General features: G+C 44.1%; 1 protein-coding gene and 1 long non-coding RNA gene across 31 annotated transcripts in view; one reads left to right on the top strand and one right to left on the bottom strand.

Annotated features, from left to right (window-relative positions):
* Nucleotides 1-21,337, bottom strand: part of ABLIM1 (actin binding LIM protein 1) — a 293,132-nt gene that overhangs the window by 28,231 nt on the left and 243,564 nt on the right. For 13 of the 30 annotated variants that reach the window (XR_008424948.1, XR_008424944.1, XR_008424959.1 and 10 more), the window contains exons 8-14: nt 19,720-19,778; nt 17,147-17,230; nt 14,097-14,144; nt 7,631-7,708; nt 6,749-6,904; nt 3,248-3,283; nt 2,213-2,342 (exon numbers count right to left, since the gene is read on the bottom strand). Coding sequence is in view for 4 of the 30 variants with exons in the window: in XM_053909935.1 (XP_053765910.1) it covers nt 2,213-2,342; nt 3,248-3,283; nt 6,749-6,904; nt 7,631-7,708; nt 14,097-14,144; nt 17,147-17,230; nt 19,720-19,778 (591 nt within the window). In the remaining 26 variants the exon portion in view is untranslated. The remainder of the gene's footprint in view (nt 1-2,212; nt 2,343-3,247; nt 3,284-6,748; nt 6,905-7,630; nt 7,709-14,096; nt 14,145-17,146; nt 17,231-19,719; nt 19,779-21,337) is intronic. The other 17 variants (XR_008424940.1, XR_008424953.1, XR_008424950.1 and 14 more) reach the window with 3 other exon arrangements.
* LOC128779038 (uncharacterized) lies at nt 11,766-12,171 on the top strand. Its single transcript, XR_008424961.1, has 2 exons — nt 11,766-11,869; nt 11,912-12,171. It is a non-coding gene; the product is annotated as an uncharacterized LOC128779038 (long non-coding RNA).

Raw genomic sequence — 21,337 nt, forward strand, 5'->3', positions numbered from 1 at the left:
GAGGTGGAGACAGAAAAGAAGAACAGAAATTAACACAGGAGCAGGGACAGCATCCTCGTTCCAAGGGAGGGGGCGGGGCGGGAAATAAAGAACGTTAATCAGGAGTCTGAAAAAGGAGGAAGGCAAAAGGGTTAAGAACGCACCTGCTAAGGGTCAGGCAAAGTGGGGAGAATGTGCAAATTGGTTCAGGTCGGTAGAGAGTCACTCTCTGAGAATAAATGGCTTTATCAGAAGGAATGGCCACCGGGACATTCTCTGTCAGGATGACACCAGCTACTGTTGAGCCAGTACCGGTGCATCATCTAGATTCAGAAATAGCTGCTTTTAAAAAAAGACACCTGGCCAAACAGAACCCCCCTGACGCACATGTGAAAAAAAAAAAAGAAAATTATTTCAAGAACCTTGAAAAGAAGTACTTATCGGTAAGGGTCAGATTCTTTTTGTTTGTTTGTTTGTTTTTAAGCTGCAAACTTCTCCCATTAGAAGTTTAATTTTATTCTGCCTGCGGAGAAGGAGGGACCTGTTCATGCTCCCCAGGTGGCGGAGAGCTACTTAGGATCCTGCGAATGGCGTGGTGGCGGCCCTGGGGGACCGGCGGCTTCCTGATCTTGGAAGGAGAATGGGCCATTAAAACCAAACCCGGCCCTGGGCGGGGGGGGGGGGGGGGGGGGGAGGGGGTGCGCGCGCCACCACCTGGCATCTAGGACCCACGGAGTGGATAATCAGAGGTATCCTACACCGACCATAACTCTGCTGTCAGAACCCTGCCGACTCCACGTGACAAGGACAGATCTTGAAAAAATAACCGTAAGCCCTAATAATCAGATGTCCATAATATACTGTGGAGAGGGGGAAGTGCACTTAGAATGGGGAACGTCCTAAAGGCTGCTAACATCAGAACCACGGCTGGAACAGACAAAAACTTTCAGTGCTGAACAATGACATGATCTTTTAGGGAAATAATTTCCCTGGCTGACCACCCCCTCGCTAATCGGGGGCCTACGGAACAATAATTTCCCTGTAGCCCCACGTCATCCTGACAAGGTCATGGCCATGGCCTCAGTGACCTCAACATATGCCCTATAAGGACAGGCAGTCACATAGAGGATTTCTTGTCCCCCCCGTAGACAAGGGCTTAAATCTAGACCCAGGTCCGGGACATGAGTAAAATGAACATAGCTGCAGACCAAAAAAAAAAAAAAAAAAAAAAAAAGAATCCATTTCCTGAAAAATTCTCATGTAACATAACTCAACAAATACCAAGTACTTATGACTTAGGGGGAACTATACATTACTGAAGAATCATATACTAAAAATTCGGTCCTCTATGAGGATTAAATCTATAGCCTTAAGGAAAAGACTGCAGCCTTTTTATATTCTGTTCATTTCCTCTGGTTTTATTTTATAAAATAAGTTAGCACATGTCCTGTTCTCATCAGCCTGTGCAGAACAAGAAGCTTAACATGAAGTCTTCGAAGATGTACATGGCCACCAAGTTTGTCTAGAAGGCCAGAATCTCCCTGTGGGAATCTACTTCTCAGAGAACCCTGAATCCGTGCTGCGATCTCCATTCTTCTATTCCACACATGAGACACCCACTAATAGTCATAGGGACTACACTGTGCATAGTCACCTGAAGTCCACACTATTTGATACTCTCTATCATAATATAGCCATAAAGTCTGGCTAAAAATCTCAGGGCTAGAATGGATCTGAAAAGTTATCAAATACAACCCTGAGGTTGTATATAATACTTCCTTCTAGAAGGTGCTTACCCTGACATGCTTAGTAACACCGTGTGCCTGGACCAGGGAAACACAATAAACACACCAGCAAATGGCTAATGCTGGATTTTAGACGATGCTGATGTGCCTAAAGGGTGCATCAAATTATTTTCTTTGGAGATCTTCATTCTAAGTCTCCAAGTGATGGGATCTTCTTCAAGTCTAAAAATATTTTTTAAAAAGGCTCCCTTGCTTCTTGTTGTTCACTGTCAAAATGTAATTATTTAATAAATCATAATGAATAGAACCATAAAATAACACAAATTGTAGTTGGATTTAAGTGTTGTTTTTGTTTTTTTTTTCTGGGAAAAGAAGAGATCTATTTGGCAGCTAGATTCTTAACGCACTGTCAGTGGTGGGGAAAAGAAAAATCACACAGCCAACACAGACTATCATAGAGAGTGAATCTCGGGAACAGGTGCCCTTACCAGGTCTGTGAAAATGCTGGGGAGAGCGAGACGTGGTTGGAGTGTAGCTATGGCGGCTGTAGACGGGGGAGTTGATGGAGCCCTGGCTGGTGGACCGGTGGATCACCCGGTCCCGAGCATCCTGGTAGCCCTGGAAAGAGAGTACGAGAAAGCAGGAGCGTAAGACACTCATTCAGGCTATCATCAGGTCCAAGGGAAGTCAAGTTCTACAAAGGCTGCCCCGGAACTATCATGCCTGTCTGTTCATGTACACATTTTAGGGCCATATCCTTAACTACGTAGGCAGAGGAGCATTCTGTGGTTAATGCACTTTGTTTGAAACCAGCAGTACCCGCATTCGGCCAACTTTTAAGAAGGAAAACGATAAATCCCAGTGTCGACAGAGCTCTGGCGAAAGTAACTCCGATGGTCACGTTTATACTGTGCTTTTCGGTTTTACAAAGTGTGTTCACATACGTCATTTCATCTGATTTGTGTAACAAGGAAGGTAGAACACAAGGGCTGACCTCCCTTCTCCACAGAAGCAGAATGTTTCAGAGCAGGCAGGAGACCCCTGTGTAGGCGTGTGGCTCGTGAAGGCAGAGCCCGCTTCAGGACCAGCCTCCCGGCTCTCATCTTACTCCTTGTTCTGACTGCCAGCCCACACTGTCCCTGACATTGATCTGGTGACACTTTAAGTTGATTTGCCTGGAGAACAAGCCGGTAGTGGCCTCAGACCCAGGAAATTCTACTTCCCACTTAGTGAAACATATCCCCAGGAAAAACAGAAAGGGATCTTCGAATGGAAAAATGCGCTCAAAGATATCTATCATACCACCACTTACAAGGATAGAACTTCCTCAACAAATCGGGGAATAATTAAGTGAATCAGTCATATCAATTCAACGGAATAATATACCACCACTAGTATTTTACAGACTAGTGGTATTTCTGCTGTGGTTTCGTTGAATGTCCTCCTTCAAAAATTCCAGTCTAGGAAAAGTCCAAGTTATTCCCCAAATCCCACCCGTTACAATTTTCAAAAACGGTACTTACTTCTGCTGATGGAGTCGGAGATAAAGTCCTTGGAGACTGGAAGAAGAAAAGAGAATTTAAAGTCACAGCGCGTGTTAATTCGTTTTCAGTTTCCTTAGCTGTTTATCAGACTCACCTGCAAACAGTATTCAAACTCCAATGCCAGCTCCCTTTGCCCATCCCCTCTTCTGGTTCAGTGAGTTGAGAATGGGGCTCAGACAGGGGCACGGAAACCAAGATTCTGGGAGGCTGGCGCACATCCCTGCCTAAGAACGGTGGGGTCCTGATAAATACATTATCGTGCTTGAGATGCTTAAGCTACACAGATTGGAACGATTTTCCCCTCTAGGCTCAAACTATGCTCAATTTACTAGTATGAGTCACCGTGTCTGCCAGAACACAGACTTCTATAAACGTTGGCTGTCGACTGAGGTACAACCACGGCAATCATGTAAAACTGTTTGCTAACCGGCTAGTAATAACCAGGTCTGTGGCATCCAGCCCTTTTTCTTTTGGACACCTGTAGGACTCACTCCCCTTCCTCGTGAGGTCTCGACTCACATGTGGTGCCACACAGTGCTTTCTGTGACTCCTATTTAAAGGAGCGAGCCGGCCCCACGTGCTTGTGCCTCATTCTATTTCATTTTTCGTCTAGCACGATACCCTGTACGCCTGTATTAGGTATCGTTTGTTGTCTGTCTCCCACATTCCGCTGCAGGCTCCACGAGGGCAAGAACTCTGCCCCTTCACGACCAAGTATTCCCAGTGACTAGAGAGGCTCCTGGCACGTGTGAGGTGCTCAACAAACATTTCCTAAATGAATGAATGAAACGTTTACAATTAAAATGCCAAAAGTATTCAAATAGAATGAAATGTAAACGAAGCACCTGGCCAGTGGTGGACTTCTCGGCTTCCGAATTTGCCTCTTACGCCCAGTTCACAAAAAGCACTTGGGCTCTCTTGCGCTGTAGATTCTTCGAGCCCCGCGGTCTCGGCTGCAGCGACAGCCTATCCCTGGGGCGTCTTAGCTGGGTGAGGATGGGCCCCGTGAGGGCAGGAGCCAGGCCTGACCCTGCTGACAGAGGCTTCTGGATCTTCCCTACTCATGCCTTCTGAAGGCACAAATGGCTACACAGAATGTCAAGTTCATTCCTCCGGTGCTTCTAAATTGGCACCATAGGGATTCTTTGGGAAACGTGTTAATAACAACTAAAGGAATGAATAATCACATAGCTTGTAAAGTTTTCTAAGTCGCAAGATTCATGTGTTGGGGAAGAGTTCCCCAATATGTCTGATTTCTGATCCGGGGCCATCCTCCCACCGAGATTCGGTCCTCAGAGAAACGCACAGGTCACCACACCAGGTAAGGACCTGAGATCCCCGCTATGAGAGAAGCCAGCATTTCTGTTGAGCACGTACGTGCCGGGTGCTGTTCTAATCGAAATATTTCACTTAATCCTCACAGAAGTCTCTGAGGCAGGTATTAATTACTATCGTGAGTTTACACGTGACACTGAAACACGTGCTTTTCCCAAAGTCGTACGGTTAGTGAATATCGGAGTCTGACTTGAAACCCTAAAATGTGCGCTTCAAAGCCCAAACTTGTAGTGCTTGATGTTTTCCTGCTCAAAACGGAACCACTGGGAAACACACACACATACCCCCAAAACCTAAAACGCCATAATACAACTCACCTCCCCCCACTTATCTGACTTGAATATTAGCAAATTCTCATCCACTTGCTCCAGGACCAGCTCCTGCGCACTCTGTTCAGGAACTTTCCTTTTTCCTTTATCCCCCTATGCAACTCTCCAGGGGCCAGGGGGACCTGGACAACCCAGGCCAATCAACCTGCATTTGAACAGCTGTAGATGCAGTTACAGACATGTGACCACTAGGGGGAACTACACGAAAATGGATACCCCTCCTGCCCCCGGGGCCATTTCAAGGCCGAGCTATGCTCTGGAATAAAACCCAAACTGAAAGATAAGTAAATACAAAGAACAAGATATATTACAGTTATGGATAAATATAAGCATCGTATAAAACAAATACTCTATATGGATATGACTGAGAACAAATTAAACAGAATCACCGTGCTTTCACGGCTTTTTTTCATCTAAGATCTCAAAGCGCCGTGTGCTGTTAAATAGTTTACAGTCTGTTTTAACCTTGGTTGAACAGCTAATTTCAGTTCGGTACTCGGGCAACATCTCTCTGATTGGACTCAAAAGAGTCTACAGATGATTCCAATTTTCAAAATAAAAAGGGAAACAAGTTTAGATCAAGTTGAAAATGCCAGAGGAAACAGACCAGAGCCCACATGACTCAGGCAGGAGGTGAGAGCAGGGAGCCCCCAACCCTGGGAAGGGATGGGAAGGACCCTAAGGGGCTGAGAGGCTGTGCTTCAGCCTCTGGACCATTGATGTTGGGAGAGCATTAATAAGCCCCAAGGCCACAGGTAACGACTTCAGTTGTAGCTGTCATTTGCTGAACATTTACCAGGAGTCTGGCTCGGCTAAGTGCTTTAATAGATGAGTTTAGGGGCGCCTGGGTGGCTCAGTCGGTTGAGCGTCCGACTTCAGCTCAGGTCCCGATCTCACGGTTTGTGAGTTCGAGCCCCGCGTCAGGCTCTGGGCTGATGGCTCAGAGCCTGGAGCCTGCTTCCGATTCTGTGTCTCCCTCTCTCTCTGCCCCTCCCCCATTCATGCTCTGTCTCTCTCTGTCTCAAAAATAAATAAACATTAAAAAAAAAATTAAAAAAAAAATAGATGAGTTTATATGGATTAGTTTTAATAGATAATAAATTATCTAGTTATTATATAGATATTAACCTTTAACAGACAGTTTATTTAATCCTTACTAACATCCTATGAGGTGAATTCTGTCATCCTGTTTTATAGATGAACAAACTAGGGGTCAGAATGGTTGTTACATGGCCAAAGTCATACAAACAGCATGTGGGAGTTCCCAGGTTGATCCCAGGTAATTCGATTCCAGAACCCTGGCTCAGGTCACTGTGCCATACCGCGGTCTCCACCTCTCTACTCTTCCTGTTCTTGCACATTCTAACTGTCTTAAGGTGCTGCAGACTGTAGCTGTCATAATTTAGGGTGCGTGCTCTCTTTCCTCATGAGCCCCGTGAAGAGGCTTCAGTTTGTCCCCAGATCGAGACCCCAGAAGACTCTCCCTCCATTATTCCGTCTGCCCAGCTCACAGATTCTCCCCTGACAACTTTGACTTCCTCCCCAGCTTGCCCGTTCTGCTATCCCACAACCTAGTACTAACGCTTATTCAATCTTCACTGTTTTCTCTGGCTGGCCTACTCTTTCACTCCTCTGTCACCTCCGGAGCCCAGGGATGGTGTGATAGGTTTTTGGGTACCTCAAAGCTGGTAGGGAAGTCTGTAAATACTGGGCAGTCCAAAGGACCCTCTGCCTTATTTTGATTCCAATCAGTTTTTCTTACACACGTGATAAAAGAGAGGTTGTTGTATAACTCACAGCTTCTAGAATTTATTACCTCTCCCAGGCTCTGCCTCTCCTGTTTGTCCTCATAGCCCGAAGTGTAGAAAGGCTCATAGGTAATGAGATCTGGACGTTCGATATCATATATTGCCTTGACCTTGGGAATGGCTGCTAAATCCTTATAATCCAGGATTTCATTGTCCACCTTTGCCTGGCAAAGTTAAACAGAAAGAAAAATTCCTCTTCAGTCTCATTTCTTTGGGGAACTATTGTTAGTACATTTCACATCCTGCTGAAAAGGTGAAGACCTTAAAAATAAACAAAACCCAAAACATTTTGCTTAGTTTTAAGAACAAAAGCATTCTGCTTTAGAAAGTTGCCAATTTATACCATATATTAATCACTTTTTTTTTTTAAGTCCTCAGAAGCTTAGGAAAAAGTCTATGCAGAATAAACCAAGTAGAAAAGCCTAAAAACCTTCAGGATAATTTTCCTAAATTTATTACAGAGATGGAAAAGCTCAAACAGATGGTCAAAACAAATCCTCCCAGATGGCTAAAAACAAGAACTGCATATTTGATAAACTAAATATTTAAATACCTTTGCGGCAGAATTTAAGAATACTCAGTATCAGCATTCTGGAAGGTATAATTAATCCCCAAGTATCTATACCCCACTTAGGCACAGCAATTTTTAAACTCCTGCATAGCATTGTTGCATTTTATGGGTCACTGACATTGATGGCCACATTCGCGTATCAATTTAATTACCCAAAGGAAAACATGATTGAGAAGGCTGATCTTCAAAAATGAAAACTAGATCTCATAACAGAAACAGAAGTCATTTCCAATTATTCTATTTTGGATTACCCCCTCCACTATCACAATCTGCTACTTTACCTGCCCCGGAAGCATCTTTTCCAGAAGCAAATACTTACATAGATAGTATGACCTGGGGAGCCAGGGATACTGGAACCTGGTCTAGAATAAATGCTTTCAGAGGAAGTCCTGGTGGGCTGTAAAATAAACGGCACCTTGTAAGATTTCACACCGTGGCTTCAGAATCAAGACTGGCCTGCATCCCTAGCATTTACTGAAAACTAAGCTGGCTAAAAAAAGATCTGTGACTATTCTGAAGAAGGGAAAATATAACCTAGAAAGACAGAAAAAGGAGAACTGGCTGTGCAATCAGCCTTGAAAATGCATTTGGGGACTTTTCTTTTTACCGTCTCTTCCTGGTCCCCTCCAGTGCCTTCTGGCTCTACCGTCAGGCACACACATTTCCCTCCACCTCTGTCGCCACAACCCCAGCCCCAGTCACCACCTCCGCTCATCTGGACGATTCCAATGACCTTCTCTGCAGGTTTCCTGCCTTTGTTCTTGCCCTCTTCAAATCCCCTGGAGCCCAAGGGCCAGAGAACTCTTTTAAAAACAGAGTTTAGATGGTTACTACCCTGTTTTTGGCTTCAGCAACCATTTAGAATAAAGTCACAACTCCCAGGGCCTCAGGGTTTTGCTTCTGCCTTCCTCTCCCTTTTCTCACCCACTACCCACCATCACTCATGGAACATGGTGCACGTCCCTGCTTCAGGGTTCTTATCTCAGCTCTTCCCTCTGCCTGAAATGCTCTGAGCCCCAGTTTTACTGGATTTTTTTTTTCCTCCTTCAGTCTTGGCTTTAAATATCACCTCCTCAAAGAAGCCCTCCCTGATCTTTCAATCCAGAATGGTTACCCTTATCTTCTCTCAGTGTCACTCTTAGTTTTCCTTCATGAATACAATTTATAATTCCCATGTTTTTTGCTGGTGGGTTGGTTGGTTTTCTGGATCATGTGTATTTTCCTTATGAACTTTAGTTACCACCTCTGACCTCACAGGATATGCCTAATGTTTCATGCAGGTAAGTAGAAGGCGTAAATATTAGTTGAGGGAATGAGCCAGAATTTGTTGTCTGTAAACACTCAGTTTGTGGATACTTGACTCACGTTAATTCCGTGACTCCAGCCTATCCCCACAGTCACTGAGTCACTGAGGTAAGGTTAGTGGTTGGCCACTCAGAAAGAGAAAAGAAACCAGACTTTATAATATATGCCTTGAGGACCCTGAGAGTGAGTGGTGGTGACGGTAGTGGGCTGGAAATGTATAAAGTAGGGTTAACTGCCTCCCACCCTGCCCAGCACATTCTGGAAAGCTCTGCAAAGAAAACCCAAGGACTAGTCTTGAAAGACTTGCTGCCCTCTGTACAGCTACTTCTTGGAGATGAAAATTTGCAGTTCTACATTAGAAATAGGATTTTTCCTCTTCGGTACTGTTTCTACTGATATTTGTCACCTTGAACATGAGTGTGACTGAGCCAAAAACCTCCCCTAAAAATAAGTATGTTGCATCACTATGTAATTCACGTCTGAAATAATGAGAGCAAACCCAGCCGGCCAATTCAAGTCAGGCAGTGATTAGACTCTAATAGAATTCACTTGAGGGGTGTGAAGTATCATTCTCATGTCTTTGAGATACACAGGGTGGAGAGGGGTTGGAGAAATCACATTGTGCACTGGCCCACTGCTTCTGGTCCCCTCCCCCCAAACCTGCCACATACAACTACCTTCCTCCTAGACTTCAATTTTCAAATCACGTGCATATCTCGATAATGAGGAAATTCTCAATACTAAGTATACAGAGAAAGGAAGGATTCACATAACAACGCTACTCAAGAAGCCCAGTTCCTCGATCTGCTTCCCAATGAAATGTAAGGGTGACTCAACCAAAGCGTCGCCCTTCTTTAAAAAGAGAGGCCACCCCTTGATAAAGTTGAGCCAGGATGCCTCTCTGTGGGGGAACTGTTCACTACAGGTAGCCCTTCAGCTTCAAGTGGCCAGGAGCGAAGACGTGCCAACTCAATATCAGAATGAAACCTGGTAAGTAACCACCCAAGAATATTAACAGGCGCTAACGTGGGGCGTCTGCTTACTATGTGGCAGGCTCCGTGCAGGCTTGATCTCACTTCAGTCTCCTCCATAACCCCTTGAGGAAGACATCTGTTTTACAGATGAGGAAGAAGGACGCAGGCCCCAGGCTCCGCAAGTCCTCAAGTGTCCGGATATGAAGCCAGACACCCTAGAGATGGAGCCCAAGCTCTTAGCCCCTGCACTACAATCTCCCCCCTATTGGAAGGTAAATGCCGCCATTTATTCCTCATTAACACAGCTATGGGACAGATGAGAAAAAAACAGAAAAAAACTGGAGATCAACTACCAGAAGAGCCTGCCAACTGAAAATGTTTTCATTGCCATTAACACCAGAGGAACCCTGCTGTGGCTCACCGTGTCGGGGTGCGACAGGAGAGGGTGCAGTATGGGACAGCCAGACGTCTTCAGTCTACTGGCGTTGCTATGACAAAGTATTGTTTTCATTAACAATTAGGACATTGTGTGAACAGCCAAGGAACACGCTGAGCTTTGGGGTCTCGCCCATGTCAGTCACCCTACCTCTGCCAAACATGGGTCAGGGGACACTTTCTGCCTTTCCCGTAGTGATGCACCTGGGGGTGGCTCTGAGGTCTCTTGCTCCCTCGTGTACTGCGCATACGGAGAGGAATGTCGCTGGAGAGCCACGTGAACACATGCCCCGGACGGGGTCTGTAATGCTCTCTTCCGGGATGAGGAACTCCATGGAAGAGAAACGTCCCTTGGCCGAACCAGCCTGTTTCCATTCAGGCTCTCTTTCCATTCTTCTTCACCAGATTAGAGTGTGAGCTGTGCAGGTTCCATTCAGCTGGTTCATTTGCACCATTAATATGGCGGAGCTCAAGGTTTGAAGGGTTGTCGGTCGATCTGATTTCCCGTCAAGTCCCATTTCATTCCTCGGGGTTTTCAGATCTGAACCACCTCCATCTGGCATACACCTGCCCTGGGTTCTCTGATTCTAAAATACATATTTTAGATTTTTATAGGCAGACAGTGTTCAAAATCAGTTCGGCTACTCGCCAAATCCAATGATGTTCTGGCTCTTGTGGAGAGACCAATTTTCCGTGAGTACCTTCAGACCATCTAGCACTGGGAAATGCTCAAGATGTCTCCTGGAGGTTCAGAAACTTCTCCTTGTTTCATTGCATTTACTGTTGCTGCTTTTGCTTCGTTCTGGTCTCCTAACCTTCCTGTAAACTCTATTTCCATAGGAATCCTGCTTATGGGTTGAGTTACATCCTTCTTTTCTTACAATGGCCCTTCTTCCGTCTGTTTTCCTGTCTAAAATGAAATAATGGGAGAAAACACAACTCTGTGTAGTATAGGACAGGGGGGGTGAAAAGGCTAGTTTTGGGTCAAGAAATTTGGTTCAAATCCTGGCTTCCCTACTTGTGTGACACCAAAGGAGTTTTCCTTTTTCTTTCCTTTCTCGCGTTCTCTCCATTTTTCTTTGGACTTTCTTGAGCTTCAGCTTCTCATTTATAGAATGGAGGAGAGGGTACTAATGCCTAAGAGAGGGACAAAGGAATCAATAGCTATAAAGCTTCAAACACCTTGCCCAGCATACGGCAAGTACCCATTTTCAGCATTTTCCGGACATCGGACATTAGACGGGATTTCCTCAGTCTGTTCATCTCACATAGTTTAGGAGAGCACTGCCCGTTTTGCTCTTCACGATAGAATAGTCCTTTCAAATCTGAGCTACATGGACTAGATGTCTCTAGAGCTGTCTACGGCTACTGCACTTGCATACTTTCCCATCAGAACTCTGATGTGTGAAGTATGTCGGACGAACAAACTGACAAATGCCCTTCCCCTTTTCTGAGAGCTCTGTGAAGTGGCTGTACATCCTTCCGCGATGGTGACTTCCTGCTTAGGTCTCAGCTTTACCGATCAATGCCCCTTCCATGCCTGATGGCAAAGACCTTGCACAGGCCTGTCTTATCTGCCAGAACGGTTCTTGGTTTGCGGCTTCTTCAGCTATGCTCAAGGCTTAAACAGCACACGTGGATTCTTGCCTGTTTTGCCACAGTTCCTAACGGCTCCTGAAGCGTACGTGCTCCACCAGCGGAGGTTAGAGGTCCCTCCTTTACGAAGATAATAAGATTAGTTTTTAAAACTGAACTATTGTTTTGGGTGTTTTTACAGGGGGTCTTTTAATCTTAAATATTTGGAATTTTACATTTCAATGCTAAATGTCTCGAGTTTGAAACAGGTTGAACTTTTTATTTTTATTTATTTATTTATTTTTTTTCAGGTTGAACTTTTTAAATGAACATCTTTATTTTTAAAAGAAACCCTTTTGGGGTGCTTGTGTGGCTCAGTTAAGTGTCCGATTTTGGCTCAGGTCATGATCTCACAGTGAGTGAGTTCTAATCCCACGTCGGGCTCTGTGCTGACAGCTCGGAGCCTGGAGCCTGCTTCCGATTCTGTGTCTCCCTCTCTCTCTCTCTCTCTCTCTGCCTCTCCCCCACTTGCACTCTCAAAAATAAATAAATGTTAAAAAAAGAAAAAAAAGAAACCCTTCAATTCTTTCAGCTGTATTCTGCCCCCGGATTAACCGATAAATAACTTGCTGGGCGTCTCTGACGGCCGAGACAGGTTCAAAAGGCACACAGCTATCTTCTAATAGAGCAGCCCAAATCTACTCCAATTGAAACTCATTTCACTTGAACAGCGACACCTTAACCACCACGCTTTCCCTCTCTCAAATCCCGCTGACGGTTTCTTCTTTACCTGGAACGGAACCCTAGTGTCACCGTGCTGGGCTACGGCAAAGTTTTACAAGAGGATCCCCATTTCCACAGATGATCCTTATATGCAATTATTTAACCTACGTTACTATTTCAACCTGTTCTGGTACCCAGGGTAACAACAGTGACCCAGCAATTACTAAACAATAGCCCAATGGGTCAGCAGGCTTTGTAAGCCTCTAGGAGAGTTATGAGGAACTGAAGTACTCTCTTGCCTATACTGCTCTCCCTTGAACAGTGCCCAGGTTCACAGCATCGACCCACTGTGCGGTGGAAAATCCACGTGTAGCTTTTGACTCCTCCAAAACTTAATTACCAATAGCCCACTGTTGGGCAGGAAGCCTAACTGAGAACGTCAACAGTTGAATACGACATGTTTTGTATGTCATATGTATCACATACTATATTCATACAAGAAAGTAAGCTAAAGAAACGCAATTAAGAAAATCCCAAAGAAGAGAAAATACATTTACAGTGCTGCAGCATATTTATGCATTAAAAAAGTGTATGCGTGTGCCCATGCAGTTCAAACCTATGCTCTTCCAGAGTCAGCTGTATTATAAATGAAGGTAATTTCAAATGTTTATCCTCAAAGGTATGCCCATTTCTGTCCTACAGAGGAAGGAAGCAGGATCTGTGATTAAGCTATTAGAAGCTGATGCAATTTACTTATTTTCCTTTAAGCACCTTTTCCTTCATGCCTTATGGAAAAACCCAATTTGAAAGCACTGTAGGAAAATTCGATTCTTTTTTTTTAATGCCATCTTTGGAAAAAAAAATGCAAGGCAAGAGTGGAGAAGGGACAGTAGCGAAAGGATTATAGACTGGCTGTGATGTCTCGAAGTATTTTTCTAATAAAATTAGGCAAATAATTGAATCTTTATTTTGGCTACAGAAGGAAAGGAACTTCACTAAGAACCTTCTGTTGTACGTGGTTGTCCGCACTCATACTCAGCAAGCAAAGGGTCCATATGACCTACATTTATTTCCCCAGCACATGTTCAGGGACTCACTTTTGATTTCAAAATAGTTTTTCATTTTTCTCAAAAAAAAAAAAAATCAACCAAGAGAAGTCTCACCAGAAGACTAGTAGTTCATTCCAATGGGGAAGAGAAAAACCCCACGGCCTTTGATCACTTATAGTAAATACACGTCTTTTGAAAACACACGTCTTTTTGTTTTCTGCATGAAATCTTTTTTAAAAGCCCTCTAACTACCTTGCAGCTGACTTTTCCTCTATGCCTTGACGTGGTCCATCTGTCCTACCATTAAAAGGCACAGTCACAAAGTGAAAATCACCCTGAAGACATCTTTTTATGTTCCCATCCGGCTCTCATCATTCTACTGACTATGAAACACTTACCAGAGCTCTGCCTGGTGAAGAAGCAGATAAATTATATTTTCCATTTACTTTCAATATGGGCCACCATAATGTCTGGTCCCTTCTCAGTTGGGGGGTGCTGGAAAAGCTCTCTGCTTCCCTGCCCTCCCCCCACCCCCTTTCAGCAGGAGCAGGGGTGCAACGACTACCCATCTACTTTGCATTCCCCCAAAGCCATGCTCTAAGAAGGGAGAGAAACTACAGGCAACTGGCAGCCAGACGGGAAAGAGTTTATGACCACCTAGGGGACAACTAATGATATAAGGTGACTGCCACCTTATACGAAGTGCTGCTGTGATTGACAGTACCTGCCTTGGGTTTTTGTCCCAGTTCACTAGACAAGGTGGTGATAACAGCTGCAGAAGAAGGAATACTTTTAAAATCTACATACATTGAGCGTTCACTGCTAAGTCAAGAAAGGGTGAAATTAACTCCTTTGGAGAAAGGAACTTTATGTTTCAGAGGAAGCAGGAAGGACTCGTGGGCACACATTCCCTTCTCTGCAGTGTGACAAATGCCATCAACCTTTACTATGGCCAAGAGCCTCAATGTCTTTTTGTCATAAGTCATAGCCCCTAAACATACTCATGAATTATAAAAACACACCAAAAAAGAATGAAATATTCGAATAAAGTGAAAGCCTGGAACGAGGAGGCGGTATGTTATCGTAGTGATGTTAATAAGACAAAAACCAACATTATCCCTTTGAGATATATGTACAGATTCTAATTAGCTCTTTTTTAAAAAATATACACACACGGTACATGTTTGGTATATTATAGGTTTGCAGGTGCATACGTTATGCTAGTGAATGTTAGTTTCAAAAGACAAAAATCTCATGCCCATTTTGTACGGCAGTCCGTTCATGCTTTAGTCTCCAAAGGCACATCAGAGAAGCTCCTTTTAAGAATATAGCAAATGATCCACTCCAGATTATTACAAACTGAGTCCTGGGAATATCATGTGCTTTGTCTATAATGAATTACAGCAGACATTACAAAGGTTAGTACTGAGTTTTACCTATAGACAAAATTTGCTATTCATATACAACTTTTCCAAGTAAATAAGACTGGAACATGTTTTCCTTAGGTAATTTTCTTTTCATCATTTTCTTTTGCCTATACCTCAGCATGAGGAAAGAAGGAACAATAATGAATATAACAATTCATTATTATATAAATAATGAAATGTCTTTCCTCCTATAAATTTCCTCCCGGGGCACAGGGTGCTGACTATCCTGCAGGAGTACAGTTGGTTTACCTAATAACTAAAAAGGTTTGATATTACTTGGTGAAATGAGCCGCTTGTATAAGGCAACTAAGATCCACATATCTGTGTGACTTGAGTTTCCAGGCTTCTTCAAAGTGCTGGTGAGCTGTTCCTCAGTGGCCAATGGGTGAAGGGAGACCTTGTCAAATGGCCTATTTCTTTGCCAGGTCCCAAGCTGTTTACAACTTTCTGTGATGGAGCTCAAGCTGACTTCATTGAGATTTATGGCTGGATAATGGGAATCAGATGTCCCTTTTGAACAGGATAGGAAGAGAGTGGTTATTAAAAACAGAGCTCTCTCTCTCTCCTCTAACTCACCACTGCTTACGATGCGCCCCATCTTTAAAATTTAAGGGTCTGGAGCAAACCAAGAATTTCACACTTGATGATGGTATTTTTGTTCAAGTCGTGAAAATGCATCATTTGGCTATAGCCTTCGGCTAACAAGATAGAATCCTATTTGAGTTATAACGTATACTTTTGGGAAAGAGACCCCAAAACTGTTGAAAAAGCAACTTCCTGCCAAACAGAGGTACTATTTGCAGTGGGGGCAATCTTTGGCTGTTGTGCTAGATTCATGAGACCATAACTTCATTACGTGTGAAAACCCTGCTGCTGGAGCTGAAGCTTTAAGACAGAATGAAGATCACGTGACAAATGCAAGTTGGAGGCAACCCGGTATCATGGGCCAACACCACATAGCCGAGGCCTGGAATCTGCAGTTAAATCTTGCCCGCTGATGCCCAGGGAGCCTTGGGCTGACCTCCTTCTATAGATGAGGAAACTGAGGGGGTTGATGTCTAAATTAGGTTTCTTTCCACTCTAAAAATATATACTTCTAACTATCTTCCAAACCATTTAATAAAAGAAGGTAAACTTTTAATAAAAGTAGACTGAGCAACACCTCTCAGCCTTAGTGCCGTTCTGGCAGGCATACACGGAGCCCAGGCTAAAATGCTCTAGTGTAACCTTGAACTGTTAGCAGAGCTAAAGACTGGGTTTCATCCGGGCAGAGAGAGGATTGTGGAAAGTTATTATAATTTCACAGCTTTCAGTGGGTTCTCAAGACCCCCAAGGAAGATATTGTGTGTGTGTGCAGGAAGCACAGTCTCCTGCCTCACTGCTCATCTGGAGGGCTGGCTGAGCTCTCGCCTTGCTTCTGCGTCGTCCTGCGGGGCATGCTGCTCTCCTTCCTACCCCCAGCGGACTTAGTCCGTGTGTAATGCTCCTCTCCTTCTGCCTTCCTGACTTCCTCTCTGATGCCCGGTGGTGTGCTGGAAAGAGCATGAGTTATGGGCTCAGAGACCCGGCTTCCAATCTCAGCTCTACCCCTGACCAGTGGTGTAACTCTGGGGAAAGTACCTGTGATCGGTCTCAGTCTCTCCATCTGTAAAATGGGAGTGAGGATAGCTACTTCCCAGGGATTCTTAGGGAGAGCAAATAGAGTACATTTAAACCCTTTGGCCTCTGCAGAGTAGGTGCCTGGTCTCTTGTTTCCTTTCTCCACTTCCCTGCTGCTTTCTTGAGATGAACCACTCCCTACGCAGGCATTGTGTTCCCCTAGTTCCATGCTTCTGCGATCCCCCTCAGCAGCCCCACCTTTCTCATCATGTCCATCCAGGCTCCAAAATTCAACTCAAGGACCACTGTTCCCAGGGAGTGCCCCTTGGGACCCTTTCTCTCACCTGACATTCCTTGGTCTAGGTGATGTGCTTCTATACCATTTTATAAGGACGTATCTGTCTTCCCTGCTATTCACCAGCATCCAGCCCAGCACTAACTATACCTGGGTGCCTGGCAAACATTTGTTCAACGAACAAATGTGTGAACCCGGGACCCAAAGGGGAGCTTCTAATGTGCTCGCTTTAACGAAGGTGACGCTTTAGCCAGTACTCTAAATGAAAACAATAATGAGAGAAGAAAACAGCCAGAATCGGAATGTGAGATGCACTCTGTGGGGTGAGAAAAAGCATCTGCCTCTGCAGGAGCCGGAGAAGTTATGCGGGACGAGCAGCACGAGGACGGCAAGCCACAGAAGCCTGGGGCCAGGACAGCGGCTCTAAGCCTCAGCCTTAGACACAGTGCCAACCTGCAGAGACGGAGACCGTCCTGTGCGTCGAACCAGACTTTTGGGATAAAAGAAATCGGATGAAGAACGATGAATGTTTGGCGGCTGCCACAAAACATGAGAAAAGGAAAGAATGAGCAAAGAAATATCCTCCATTTAGAAACACTGCACAAAAAACAACACAACACAAAACCTTTGGGAAAACATATTTGATGATAAACATCAAGTGGCATCACTTTAGAGTTGGGGTGTGTGTGTGTGTGTGTGTGTGTGTGTGTATGTGTGTGTGTTGGGGGGGCCCATGTTTAAAAGCATATTAACTGGCCTTCAAGTTACAGTTTATTTACCCACATTCTAACTTCCCATGATTTCTTTCCATTTATTTTGGCTGAGACATTTTTATATATGAAGAGTAAGGAACCAGTGGAGCCATTGACAGATGTCTTTTAGAATCTGTCATTACAAACGCCCTGTGAGTTCTTAAATACCAAGAATGTGGATTACTCAGTGGGGTGGCAGAAAGAGTCTTAAAACATTTTCATTTTGCTATGGTAACTGCACTGATGTGACACCCTGTGAAAGGCTTGGAGATCTTGGCTCAAGGTCTGTGATTTGTAGACACACCCTTAAGAGAGCACAACGTTTACTCCCTTATTCAAAAACTGATTCCTCTTTCAGCCCCAAGAGCATCAGTCAGCAAGTGCCCCACTCCGGGCACACAGGGACCTCCTCCCCTCTGGAATGCTCCATCCTTCGCACTACTGAGCTTCCCAAAGGTGAGCGAGCTGAGGGCTGGCCTGACCGCCCAAGTGGTTGAATGTTGGCTTTAGGAGAAACGTTTTGGAATTTTCTGGAAAACTTTACTAAAGGAAGAAAAACTAATAGCTCTTCTTGGCCAGAACGAGTAGAAATATTTCACTAGTTGTTTTCATAAGCTTATACAGAGAGTTCTATCAAGATGCAATCAAGAGTGTTTTTTTCTTTTTCTTTCTTTTTTTTTTTTAAATATTATTTTAGCAACACTATCTGCAAACTCAAGCAATCCTTACAGAGAAAAGACACACATTCCATGTACTCTGGTCTCATTGACATTCTCCTCCTCATGTCCCAAAAGAGTTCATCAGGGATGAAGTGAAAATGATTATTCAAAAAACTGAAAATAACACTGCAGAGATAGTATAAAGTCACTAGCTACTTGGGTGGTTTCTGGGCAGCAGCCCCAAGCTATGCTATGAATTTTACATTCTTATGATAAAAGTGACAATAACTATCTTTCACGGTCCAGGATTTTATAAAGATAACCCATTTCCAAAGCACCCATGGTTCCTCCAAACTCGCAGACTCTGGTGCCCAACATGGGTGACCATTCCAGCGGGCATCAGCCTGGTGGATGCACTTGAGGGTTACACGCACGTGTTCAAGCTGGAGTTGTTTTGTAGAAACAGAGACCAAAGCCATCCTGGTATTGGTGGACAAATTCCTTTTCAGTTTGTCTGGTTTTTACTCAGTTATTCTGAGAAAAGGTGGGGTTTTTTTTTTTTTTGGTTTTTTTTTTTTTTGTTCTCCTCCATAAAGGTATGATGCTGATGGGATTACAATGCACAGCTGCTGATGCCTACTAATGGCAATTCGAGAAGACGTGACACCACACGCTAGAGTTTGGCTTCCAAAAGCAATTCAGACCATTATTTTCCCTGAGATGCCAAGTGTAGCAGAAACTAGTTTTTCCAAGGGTTGGCCAAACCAGGAGGCCGTGGACTGGGATCCAGTGTGATTATTACTCAGGAAATATTTCACAGTCCAGGGGAAAAACTAGGGGCCTCCGAACAGGCTACAGACAATGATGATGCCTTACACGTGTGCACAGCTCTTTGCTTCTGAAGCAGATAAAATAGTGTCACCTAGAGGTGTTGTCAGGCTTGAGCAAGGCCGGGGAAAAGGTTCTAGAAGGGAGAGATGAAGAGGGTCTACCCTTTTGCCCGTGTGCTTGGTGTTCAGGGATAGTTACTAAACCATTCTGATGTCCCCTAAGAGTTAAGTTACAAGACCATCCAGGATGCTTATTCACACTGACCCTTCTGGGCTCATCATTATTTCCCCAAAGGTTTTATCCGACAAGCCGTCAGCTTCTGGAGACAGAGGCCCTTCGGTGAATTTGGATTTAAGAGGTCAGTAAAATGCACCAGGAGCTAGGCACGGATGCAGAATTTGGGTTGAGGTGGTACATTATGGACCGAAGTACAAAAAAGTCTGGTGAGGTCACCAGATGTTGGGCCTAGAACTGGATGAATCATTTTTTCACGTGCGTATGGTTTGATTTTTCCCTTGAATGCTTTCCTACGAACCGGACTAGTGAGGCTAGGCTTACTTTCTCCAACACGAGCGTTTGGAATAAAAACCACAATCGATTTAACAAAGGAGGGAAGGGAACTTCCTTCTCTGGCTAAATGGTCTTTCAGCTTGGTTTGTTAATGAGAGAAAAAAAAAATCATGAGAAAGTAATTTCCCCCCAAATTCCAGCCCTGAAAACTAGTGACTGTGACACAGACGGCCAATAAATGCAGCTGGCATTACAGCTCTAATTGTCTCCTTACCCGCAGCTTTTCCTCCGTCTTGGTAGATTGCTTACAGTCGGGATGCCAAACGGTGGAACCTGGAAAGACACAGTGCCCCGCAAAGAGTTAAGGGAAATGGAAAGAAGCCATAGTCCTATTAGATAGAACTTCAGAGAATGGTTCAGATCCTTCTCTCCCTAACACAGGGGAGTGTTAAAACCCTGTGCCCAAGTGAATTATGACAACTCCAACCTCCAGGTGAGTTTTCCTCATCCAGTCTGAGCTTGCTCTATAAAGGTCAGAATTCTAGACCACAGAGACCACTACCTGGGCACAAGTGTTTTGATGTAAGAGATGTTTAGTTCTTGACTGAGTGCTGTTCTTGTTTTGGGCCATACTATTATCCTTTAAAAGTCATGTCTGGGGGCGTCTGGGTGGCTCAGTCGGTTAAGCGTCCGACTTCGGCTCAGGTCACGATCTCGCAGTATGTGAGTTCGAGCCCCGCGTCGGGCTCTGTGCTGACTGCTCAGAGCCTGGAGCCTGTTTCAGATTCTGTGTCTCCCTCTCTCTCTGACCCTCCCCCGTTCATGCTCTGTCTCTCTCTGTCTCAAAAATAAATAAACGTTAGAAAAAAAAATTAAAAAATAAATAAATAAAAGTCATGTCTGTGTGCTTACTATAAGCTGTGTTGAATTTAAGTCTAAGTAATAAGCCATGCTTCTAGAACATCCAAACAACCGAGCAATTTAGAGGGGAATAAAGTCAAACCATATCCAGAAGCAAAACTCACTGAATTTTTTGTTGATCCAATTATACATAGTCATCTACAAAGATAGGGAAAATCAAGCCAACTAGTAGAAAGGTTGAAAGTTATGGTACAAATGCAGAAGTTTCCTTTAACTTTTAACCCTTTAACTAACCAAAAAAAGCCTTCGCTCTGAAATGAGTGGAAATACTACCTGTCATTTTCTGTTTCGGTGTCAATGCCTCATGTTCCCAGGGTACGAAGCTCTTCCATGGATGGTACGAGTATCACAGAACTAAGCAAAACACTTATATCCAATAGAAAACTCTAGTAAGAATCCACGCCCGCCTACATGATTTTGTATACCTAGATATATATGTCATTTATCTGGTTGTGGCAAAGACCTGTATTAAATCCTGTGTTTACACAAGGCTACAGGCAGATATGAAGGAGCACTTAAAAAGACTTGAGCAGGGGTGCCTGGGTGGCTCAGTCGGTTGAGCGTCCAACTTCGGCTCAGGTCACGATCTCACAGTTTGTGGGTTCAAGCCCCGCATCAGGCTCTGTGCTGACTGCTTGCTCAGAGCCTGGAGCCTGCTTCAGAGTCTGTCTCCTTCGCTCTCCGCCCCTCTCCCACTCACACTTTGTCTCACTCTGTTTCTCAAAAATAAATAAAATGTAAAAAAAAAAAATTAAAAAAAATAAATAAAAAGACTTGAGCAAATAAAGTTACTAAGGTGACAGCAGCGAGTAAATGATACGAATCTGTTCAGTCTTGGTATGAATATTAGACTTCCCACATTTCACCGTTAAATCTTTCTCTCTTCAAGCAACAAACTGTGTGTCCTCGAAGTCACTAAAGTACCTCTTGAGTCATTTTATACCACTGAGCTAAAATAGCTAAAATAATAT

Source organism: Panthera pardus, unplaced genomic scaffold, assembly GCF_024362965.1.
Source record: "Panthera pardus isolate Hobbes unplaced genomic scaffold, ASM2436296v1 HiC_scaffold_22, whole genome shotgun sequence".
Classification (NCBI taxonomy): Eukaryota; Metazoa; Chordata; class Mammalia; order Carnivora; family Felidae; genus Panthera; species Panthera pardus.